The 11,683-nt window shown below is 38.5% G+C and overlaps 1 protein-coding gene across 1 annotated transcript; it reads left to right on the top strand.

Annotated features, from left to right (window-relative positions):
• The first annotated feature begins 7,422 nt into the window (after positions 1 to 7,422).
• Positions 7,423 to 8,367, top strand: LOC114710876 (vomeronasal type-1 receptor 4-like). Its single transcript, XM_028895171.1, has one exon. It carries the CDS (start codon positions 7,432 to 7,434, stop codon positions 8,365 to 8,367), a length of 936 nt encoding a protein of 311 aa, XP_028751004.1. The 5' UTR covers positions 7,423 to 7,431.
• Positions 8,368 to 11,683: the final 3,316 nt, after the last annotated feature.

Raw genomic sequence — 11,683 nt, forward strand, 5'->3', positions numbered from 1 at the left:
TTAAAAAGAACTAAGCTGATTTGTGTTGAAGATGTCAGTGAAACTTGAAATTCAATGGGATATAGAAACTTCTCTAACTTCCTTATCAAAATGACCTGAAATTTTCCATCATCTTCCACAGGATGCCAGGTCAGGCTTTAGGGATCATAAAAACACAATGCCTCCAAAAATTGTCACTGTGGAGATAGTCACAGGAAAGTCTTAAGACTCTTTGTTAATTGGCATCTAAAAAAAATTTATAAATGATTTTGTCTCCCAAAGCAAGCACTGTCAATGCTACTCCAGGTGAAATGAAAATTACCGTTCTTATGGGAGATGAGGTCATAGACTTCTACCTCAGGCTTGAGATTACTCTCTTACAGCATTACTATTTAAGAGCAAGGATCTGCCCAGTGAACCCATCATCCTGTAGATGTGTGAAGTGAGGTGAGTTCTTTGTATTTCAGTTGGATCAGAGAGGCAACAAGGGAGAGATATCTGGGTATGTGCTCTTGTCTGGTAATGAGAATTTGAGGTAGAAAGTGATTCATGGAACAAAGAGAAGGCACAAAAGTAATTCCATAACTTAGAAGTGATTGAGAAAGGTAGAACTGTTCTTAACCTTGTGTCAGTCCCTATTAGTTCTTAATATAAATGCCTCAATGAGGGTGACTAAGGCAACCAGGATAATTCAGGGGATGTGTGAATGTGTTTAAGGACTATTGTAATCAGTCAATGTGATAATTGATCTTATCCTCATGATGTGTTGACTATATTTGAGTATTATTATAGGTGAACTTATCATGGTTTAAGGCACAGAGTAGACATTAAAATGGAAATATAAGAGGCATACATCCCTGAGAAAATTCAGGATATAAAAGTGTTTATGTAGTACAAAATTATTCTTATGTGACACTACATTTATCACCTGGTTACAGAGGCAGTAAATGAGGCTCTATTTAATGGCTTATGGCTAGATGACTTGTTTGAAATCTCTCTCTGTCTCTCTGTTTCTCTCTCTCTGTTAATGTCTCTCTCTCCTACTCTCTGTCTCTCAGAAAGATAACACAGGATGGAAGATACAGAATAAATATTGGGCAGTGAAAAGGACCATATGTATTCTGAGTTTTCTCACCTGAATTAGTCTTATTCTACTCTTACTCAAAACATGATACTATTCTTCCCTCAGTGTTTATTGTTCTTGTTAATGTAACACAGAGCCTGTACTTGCAGGCCAGGGCTCAACCACTCACTTGCATTTATATCCACTCTAGTGCTATATTTCATTGGGCAATATTTAAGGTTTCACATTATTATAATTATTCTTTATTATTTATCATGCATCACCTCTATTTGACTGAATTACAAATTATAAGAGGTACATCAATGCAAGAATTTTCAAATAAGCCAATTGTGGTGCTGCATACCTTTAATCTTAGAACTTGAGAAGCAGCAGTAGGCACATCTCTGAGTTTTAGGCCAACATGGTCTATAGAGTGAGTTTCAGGACAGCCATTGCTACATAATTTACATTGACTTGAAAAAACAACAATAAAAAAAATCTGCAAATGTACACTGAATTTTAAGTGTATTGTTTTAGTAACTTAATTTTATTCTCATGCTATTATTTGCTAATTATATGTTAGTATTTCTTATTGCATATTGCACAGAGTAAATATTAGTAATTCTTCTGTAATTAACATTTTCTCTCTAAAATAGTAACCATGCATATTTCTGGTGTCAGCATGATTACCAAGTCTATCTCATACTTTTGAAAAAAATTGGGAGACAGAATATTTTTCTATCATGTCAAACAAACAAAGAACTTTGCATTTCATTACAATCTCTATAGTCTTGCCTTTCTAAATCTTGATTTTCACAAGTGAAACATCACCTGGAACCCCATAGATATAGCTAAAACCAATGGTGTAAGATTTCCAAGACTCTACATGTCTGTAGAATTCTATCATGTGTATATTGATTAATTGATCAAGGGCACTAACTGAGTACTGGTGGGTCATCTGTAGCTTGATGCTTCCAAGACTGCTACTGGATTATATATTTCAAATTTCTTCAGTGACAAAAAGAAATTTATTTATGTTGTTATGACTGGAATATGTATGGCCCTCTTCAACTCAAGTGTTTGAGTGCTTGGACTATAGGAAGTGGCACTACTAGGATGTGCAGCATTTTTTGAAGTGGGTCACTGTGGGGCTGGGCTTTGAGATATCATTTGCCCAAGCTACACTGCTGATAGCTGCGGGTAGCAATGGATTTATCAGAGGTGCAGTAGATGGCGATTAAAGTTCAGATGTTAACCCACCAGATGAACGATTCTCTGATGGAGGGACTCCATTTTAAGCAAGGCTTATGGAACCAGACACTCTGAAAACTGATTACTTCTTCCTGTAATTTCACATATTCCAAAACAGCCATTGAGTCTCCCCATTACTGTGCATTTTTATGTAATGTGTACTTGTAATCTCATGATTATATCTCAATCGTGTGAGCATTTATTCTGTGGACGGTCTAAAGATGACTTATCATTAAACTGCATAATTTTGATTAATAGAAAATATATTAGATTATGCTTCATAACTAGATATCTTGTACCATGAGGATAGTAAGATACTTAGGCCCTGTTTTTTATCATTGTCTCAGGCTAACATTGGAGAAAAACCAATGTCTCTAGACAGGTACATACAATTAGCTGATTTAAAACCTCAGAGCAAAATCAAAGTAGACTAAGATGCCCCTGCAAATGAATTTGTAAGATAAACCTTCACAAGGACAAATTCTCATGCACCTAAATGTAGAACCAAGTTCAGGCACAAAGCAAATTTGATATCAGTTCCTCATTTGCTAAAGTCTGACTAATAAAGACTCAAGTCCCTGCACAAATTCCTCAGCAGCTTTACTCAATGGTTTCTCACTCTTCAAATGTAACTTTTTATATTGTCATCCATTAGATGTATATATGGTTATGTAGAACAAGGAAGGGAGGAGAAGCTTGAGAGAAATAAACAGAATGATCATTACTACATGTGTGAGTATTATTTCCCCAGATGAATCAGAATTATTCCTAAGATCTGCTACTCTGAAAGCATTCTTTTTATCACCCTCTAGCATCCCTGGGAACTGGTCTCACAGGCTGCAATACCTCACCCCAGGTGGGTGGGAATCATTTCACTTCATGTAGCCTGTGGATCAAGAAGTAGAACTCTCAACTACCTCTCCAGCCCCATGTCTGCCTGCACTCTACCATGATTCCCACAAAGAAGATAATGGACTAAACCTCTGAAACTTTAAGCCATTCCCAATTAAATGTTTTTTCTTTATTAGGGTCATCACGGTCATTGTATCTTATAGCAATAGAATCCCACAAAGACCAAAATTGGTACCAGGGACTGGAGAATTGTTCTGTTAGGCTGGATCATGTTTTCATTTGGAGGAAATTGGACTTTATGACTATGAATTAGAAAGGCAGTTGTGTGTTTAATTGGCCATCCTTTATAAGAACATGGAAGAGGGTGATTTGAATTGTGATAAGTTTTGGCTTAATTACCTGTTGCCTATTATTGACTCTAATATGTAGTTATTAGTGTTTGCTCTTATTCAGATTTATAATGAAGAGGAGCAAGTTGAGCAAGGAAAAATTATATATATATATATATATATATATATATATATATATATATAATTTGAGGATAAAGGGAGCAGCAGAAAGTGGAATGGAGCTCAGTCTTGTGTTCAAGGAGATAAAAGTATTAAGGAATGGAATAAAGAGAGTGGTGAACCTAAGGCAAGATACCACCATATTAAATTTCTAACTTGTGAAAAGAATTTAAAAGAAAGCTTAGAGATATGCATGGTGTTGCATGCCTTTAATCCCAACACTGCAGAAGTGGAGGAAGAGGCATGTGGATCTCTGAGTCTGAGGCCAGACTGGTCTAAGACTAAATTCCAGAAAAAACTTGCCTTATGCAGTTAAGGAAACCATGAACAACAGATCTGATGAAGATGTAATCTAAAGATCTTTGAGTTCAATGACAGCATGATCAACAAAGAAAGTTCCAGGGCAGTCAAGCTTCTACAGAGAAGGAAACTATGGGAGTCTGGTGAAGATGTAGTTGAAAGGGGGGTATGTTTCAGCCCAGAAAACAGTAGAACTTGTCAGCTTTGTCCATGTAGTACTGGTATTAAGGTCAATGATTAAACAAATAGATAATGTAGTCTCCCACTAAGATCAAGGGAAGCCACTGAGGGCAGGAAAATTTCAGGGAGTCTTCCGCATTGAGACCTAGTTAGGCCACTGTGTGAAACTGTGAAGTTGAAGCCTACTTTGTCTTGGAGATGCCAAGATGTTGGAGATGCCAGAATCATGAGATACCCACAGAGGAGAGCTACTAACAGAGCTAACAGAGAGTAGAACCAGCCCAAGAGAGAGAGAGCTGTTTTACAATCAATAAAGTTGAAAAGACTTGGAGATCTGAAGAACACTTTAACATCAGACATGAAGATGAAGAGTTTGGACTTTGAACAGCTGATTTTTTATTTCCTCACTATCCTACCTTTCCTCCACTTTTGAAGAGTAACTATATCCTGTGCCATTGTGTGTTGGAAGTATGTGGTCTTTCTTTTTTTGAAATCTTGATTTTATTATAAACTAAGTTACAGTTAATTGATTCCATGAATCTCAGAAGAGATTTTGAAAACTGGACTTTTAAACATTGTTGAGATTGTGATAGAATATGAAGTCAGACAGAATGCATTTTGAATTGTCTTGGCAACAAGGCTTTGGGGACCAGGGAATGGAATGTGATTATCCGAATAAGTATGGTGCTAAGGACTTATGTGTTTAAATGCTTGGCTTATAGTAAGTGGCATTACTAGTAAGTGTGGCCTTCTTGGAGTGGGGTTGGCCTGGTTGGAGGAAGTGTGTCACTGTTGGGGTTGGCTTTGAGGTCTCATGTGCTCCAGCTATACCGGCTAAGTTCACTTTCTGTTGCCTGGGATTCAAGGTGTAGAACTCTGAGTTACCTCTCCAACACCATATCTCCCTACATGCTGCCATGTTTCTCACAATGAAGAAAATAAACTAAATTTCTGAAACTGTAAGCCAGCTACAACTAATTTTCTTTTATAAGAGTTGCCTTGATCATTATGTCTATTTATAGCAATAGAAATATTAACTAAGACTTGTTATAATTAGGACAGGGTTATTGTCATGCAGCTTTTTATTTGCTTGAACTAAGCAGACCTAACTAGTTTTCCACAATGTTATAGTGACATTTACAGATAAAGCTAGGCATGGATTTCTTGGTTTATGTATAATCATGTCCAAGTCTGTTTTATGAATCCTTTTTCTTTCACTTTTTGTTAATTTTTATTTTTTGTTTTGTATTTAATTATCTTAAAAGTTGCTGATTTATTTATGACTTTTTAATATTTACTGTTTTGTTTGACCCAACCCTTCTTCTCCCCATCTCCTGCTCTTATTCCAGCATAGCTGTTTTACAATCATTATTTTTCCATCTTTACTCATATCATATATGTTTTCTTACCTTTACCAGCCTCTTATAGAGGCTCCTTTTAACCATATTGTGGAATCTTCTCTAGTTTTCTGGGCTCAACACATTCATCCCACATAAACACGTGTTTCTAAACAACTACAAGAATGAAACCATGCTGAGACAGAGCATATGCTAGTGATTCCTGGTCCTGTATTAACTCACTTAATAGAATACTTCCATTATTTTGCTGTAGCCATTTCCTAGCATGTTCTACAGTGCCAGTGCATGGAGAAGGGGAAACTTCTAGAATCTGGTAGTTCCAATGGTCTCAGCTGATCTACTCACTTTGTTTTAACTTCTTCACTTTCCAATATTCATTGACAATTCTACATGTTCTTGATTGTTCAGCTGACCATCTCACACAACTGATGAGTATGTGGAGTAACTGTGTCCTTCCTAGGGTTGCTTGGTTCAGCTTGGTACTGATTCAAAGCTGCTTCTGCCTACTTCTTCAAGGGGACCCCACCCCACTTAAAATGATTTTACATGTATACTCCTGCAGGAATAAAATATAGTTTCCTGCCTCTGAACTGCACTGATGGACATTCTAATACACTGTATTCTTTCCTACCATTTCAACACTAGACTAATGAGTTGTACATGATTATGTCAGACACATTTTCAATAGACATTAAAGATTTTTCCTAGGTAGCATTCATCAGATCTTGTCCTTCTCCTTGCAATTTTTGCTGGCATATTGTGCCTATTTTCATTCTTTTGTGTATTCTGTAAGATTTCATCATACCAGATATTCCCTTATCTGTTACAGCTGTCATGAGTACATATTTGTGTGTGTGTGTGTGTGTGTGTGTGTGTGTGTGTGTGTGTGTGTGTGTATTTATGTGGTATGGTTTTCATAAAGCTATTTCTTAACTTAATATGATGTAAGTTGTCTCAAGAACCATCATTCTAATGCATCATGTGATTTTAATATTTTTTTAGGTATGACTGATACAGACTAAAGACCTAAAGACCACTCAGCATGACCACAGTCAAAATTGAAAGTCAGTAGTACTAAGTGGGCTTGGTGACTACATGGAGAGAAGTACTTTTCACAAAGCAGCCTTAAATGCATTTGCAAGGTGCTGTTATGGAAAAAAATGCCAGAAATCTATATCTTGTTTGACAGTTGGAAAGAGGAAGTAACGCAAGCAAGAAGATTAATAGAAGCTAGAAGTACGGCAGTAATTTGCACATTTTGACCCCACAGTTTCTAGAACAGGTCTGGGTACTTTACAATGGATATTTTATGGAGGGGGTAGAAAAAGGGGTGTTAGTTTCAGGCTAACACAAAGATGGCTCCACCCATGATAAGATGGAGGAAACTTTACCTGCTCACAAGACCATACCTCTATTCCTAGTGGTATTGCAAAATTCTCATTACTTTTCTTTCAATTCTAGATGAGATATACATTAAGAATTGAAATATTTAATGATTGTGATCATTATTGAAGTTGTTTTCTATTATACCATGACTAGCAAATCTCAATATCTTCTAGAAGGCTTGCATTATGTTTGTTTGTATGAGCTGTTACATTTTATTGTTCCTCACAGGTGAACACCATGTTGTCCTTCATGACCATTTTCTCTGAAACTTGATGGATCTCCTTACCTCATTTTGTACATTGTGAAGTATTATGCAATCTCACAGTAACAAACATGGGAAGTAACTACTCTTGTCAAAAATTTGGGATGAGGTCTCTTTAAGTGGTCAGAGATAGCCTTGATCTCCTGAGATTAAAGGACCCTTTGCTTCAGTCTCTGAGTTGGTGCATGGAATAGAGACTACTTCCTCCATCCCAGGCTACAAATATTTGTCATTAATTATGCTGAGAATTAGCAGGGCCATATTCTAAAAGAAATTTTGCTGAATCACAAAATGGACTTCTGGAATCTGGCAATCAGAATCATTTTCTTATCACAAACTACAACTGGAATTCTGGGAAATTTCTCTCTTATTTTATACTATCTAGTCTTTTACTATAGAGAATGTACATTAAAGCCCACAGATTTGATTCTCATGCACCTAATGGCAGCAAATGCCATGATCATTCTATCTTCAGGAGTGCCCCACACAATGAGAGCTTTTGGGTTGAAGGAGTTCTTGAATGATTTTGGATGCAGGTTCCTAATATACATTCAGGCATTTGCACGGAGTGTGTCAATTGGTACCACCTGTCTCTTGAGTGTCCTCCAAGCCATGACCATCAGTCCCAGGGAATCCTGTTGGAGGGATCATAAAGTCAAAGCCGCAAAGTACATTGGCTGCTCCATTGCCCTCCTCTGGGTCTTGTACTTGTTGATAAATTTCATCTTCTTTTTGTACCCTTTTATCCAAATGAATAACAAGAATGTGACAGGAACACGAGACTTTGGATACTGTTCAGTTGTAGGGAGAGATGAAGTCAGTGGCTCACTCTATGCAGCATTGCTTGTGTGTCCTGAAATCTTCTTTTCCGTGATTATCACCTGGTCCAGTGGTTCCATGATTGTCATTCTGTACAGACACAAGCAGAGGGTCCAACACATCCGCAGCACTCATGGTTCCAGCAGAACCTCTCCTGAGTCCATAGCCACCCAGAAGATCCTGGCCTTGCTGGCTACCTTTCTGATTTTTTATACACTCTCCTCTGTTTTACGAGGCTGCGTTGCTGTTCTGCATAATCAAAATTGGTGGCTTGTAAATATCAACAGATTCACTTCTCTGTGTTTTCCATCTTTTGGACCCTTTGTTCTTATGAGTCATTATTCTGTTCTGACCCGATTCAGTTTTGTATGGATGAGGAATAAGACCTCTTCATCTTGTTGTACATGATATGTTTTGCTTTGTAACTGGTTGTTTAGTTGCCCATCACTCTCAAAACTTTGATACGGACAGTTAAGTGGGTTACACCTAATCTTTCTAAGATTAACTAAAATGAGTGGGGATTTTGTAAACTGGTTGAATCAGCAATTTGGATGAGATAATCATAGTTTCTGAGGTCCATTATGCTCTTCAACTTGCAGCTGGGAGAGTCTTCCCATTGCCTATTGATGTTTAAAGGAGTCAGCAAAAAAACACAATCCTGTCCGTAAAGCTCCTCTTCTTATTGCTTTCTTCCTGTCAGGGTATCTTGGCTGTTTGGTGATTTCACAGACATCACTATGTACTACATTGTAACAGCAAGGAAAAGTGAAGCTATAGCTGACCATGGATTTCTTCTTCATTGGGTCCTGGTCCCATCACAACTCTTTAGATTTCACCAATTCCAAAAAAATCATATTATTATCTTTCACCTCATATAGAAATCAATTCAAACTGAATGATGGTTTTGACATGATCTTGAATTGTGTTTGCCAGTAATTTATTGAGAATTTTTGTATCATTGGTGATATTGACCTACAAATTTTCTTTGTTGTTATTCTGTCTTTATATGATTTGGCAACACTGTAATGCTTTGGGCTTCATCAAAAACTTTTGGTAGACATTAATAAAACCATTATAAACATCAGTTTTGTGGTTTCTAAAAAATCAAAATCAAACAAGTATTGACTCTGGTATTTCAGTTATGGGAATATACCGAGAGAACTCCATATCATACCATTGAGATATTTGCACATCCATGTTCACTACTGCTCTATTAACTAGAAATAAAAATATTTACTATTTATTAGATAAGAAATTTGTAGGGATCTACATATCCATGAATAGTTAAAATGGTACTTAAGTTTGTGTTCCTATGTAAAATGGACTAGTATTTGATGACAGTTAATGATGAAATCACATGCTTCAGCATATCTATCTTAATTCTACCCTAGTTCAGTTAAATGTACATAATTTGGGACTCCTTGGCCTGTGTTCTTCTGATTTCATTGCAGCTCTTTAATGCTTTTAATTTTGAGTTCATTACAACAAACTGATCTTAGTTTAAAATGAAACAGCATCTCAATATTTCCCAAGATTTAGGGATGCTTTCACATATAGCCCTCAGTAAATGTAATGTATCACACAGATGGACTCAAAGACAGAAACCACATGATTGTGATATTAGAAGCCAGAAAATATATTTTTTTTCCTTTTTTTTACATTTCATTGAATAAAGAGTCTACAGAAGATCCACATTCTGGTTCAGGATTTTCTGCCTCGGGCACAGAGAAGAAAAAAAAGATCCTGTCCATTGCCAATAAGACTGAGTGGGAGACAAAGATCCACATTCTGGTCTGGGGGTACTACAATGTGCCAAGTGGATGAGGCATTTTATGGTGAGCAAGTATATAGTACTATATGGTGTGGTGTGGAACAGAGAGAGAGAGAGAGAGAGAGAGAGAGAGAGAGAGAGAGAGAGAGAGAGAGAGAGAGAGGTTTATGTCCTGTGGAGAGAGGCAGATTTGATGAGGTGAAGGCAGTAAGAAGTGGCTTGAGGTGGGTGGCTTGTTTGCCACCTGGGGCCACAGTGCTGTTGGAGTCTGAGTTACAGCCAAAGCCTATGTCTATGCCTATGGCCCTGCAGTAGCCATGGACTGTGTTGATGTCTGTGGTTCCTGTTTTAGTGAAGGCCAAAAGAATAGGGCTGCACAGTGTGAGACCCACACATCACTGGCTGCAATAGGAAGAACTGGTCCTACCCCTCCTAGGCTAAAGCACTTGGGAAAGCAGGCTTTGTGCCTTGACTAGGCAAAATGACTTGTGTGAACCTGTTGACAGGTCCTTGGGTACACTGGCCCTGAGTACATGGAAGAGGGAGGGCTGGTCCTCTCCCCCTTGTCTGCTCTATGGTGGTATGGGCGAGGGAAAGATGCCCTCTCCCTCACCTTTGTCTGGCAGGAGAGGTGACCATGCCCCTCAAAAACTGAAGTACCATGGAAAGAAGACCCTGTACCTCTCCAAGGCAGCAGAGTAGAGCTGATCCTGTTGACAAGGGCATAGGAGATTCAACCCCAAGAATGTGAGAATGGGATATTTTGTCCCAACCTTCATTTGCCATATAATGGTGTGAGGGAGGGAGTGATATCTTCCCACCCCATCCCTCACTACCTATGGTGGATGGGAGAGCACGCTCTGAGATCATGAGAACTGATGAGCTGACCCAGTATACCACTAGCTGTAGCACTAGAAAGAATGGGTACTGAATCTTGTTTGGGCAATATGGTAGAGGTGACCCTCCTGGCAGTGGTGCGGGTGAGCCTACCTCAAGAATGCAATTATGAGAGATCTTTTCCTTCCCCTAATCTCTTATATGGTGCTGTAGGCAAAGGACAGAATCTGCACACACACATTTCTAGGGCTGTGGCATGTAGGAGTGCTATCTCTGAGGTTATGAGAACAAGAGAGCTGGCCCTGCCTCTCACCTGATGCAGCACTGGACAAAGTGGACCCTATACCTATAACACTAGCCCTGGTAGTGTATGTGTAGGTGAGCCGGCCCTTAGAGTAGGGCCTGATCCTTCCTACTGACCATACAATACTGGTGAAAAAGTCAGGTTGGTGGTGGAGAGCTAATCCTGGAGTTGAGGACGAAGGAGAGCTAGTGGGATAGCCAATCCAGCAGCAATCCAGGACTATGGGCTGTCCATCCCATCATACACCACACCTATGACCCCCTGGAGCAGGTGAAGGGGCCAGTCATGAGGACACAAAGTTGCAAAAATTCCATGATACAGGACAACAGCAGGATATTCAAGAGGAGCCCCAGTGAGTGCCCAGTGTTAATGATGTAACCAAAACCAGAGTCCAATGGTGTTGCACACACCAGAGGCCAGTGATGTAGGAAAAGTCAGAGGCCAATGATGTAGGATAAACCAGAGGCCAATGATGTAGCAAAATCCAGACCAGTGATGTATTGCAATGAACACTTGCAAGTAATTATATGTGCACTAATTGTATACTGTGTGACTCACTGAGTCACACTATAGCTTCCATGACAAAATTTTTGTTTTCTATTTAAATATTGTTTTACTTCATCCTGGGGGAGGTTGCAAATACTGAGGCTGGATAGGAAGGGATGGGGAGATGAGTGGAATCAAGATGTGTGATATGAAACCCACAAAGAATTCATAAAAAATTAATTGCAAAAAAATAGAAAATAGCTTCTAATCTCATCCAATACATCCTGATTGCATTTTCACCTCCCTTGACACCTGGAAATTCTACC

Source organism: Peromyscus leucopus, chromosome 1 (genome assembly GCF_004664715.2).
Source record: "Peromyscus leucopus breed LL Stock chromosome 1, UCI_PerLeu_2.1, whole genome shotgun sequence".
NCBI classification, from domain to species: domain Eukaryota; kingdom Metazoa; phylum Chordata; class Mammalia; order Rodentia; family Cricetidae; genus Peromyscus; species Peromyscus leucopus.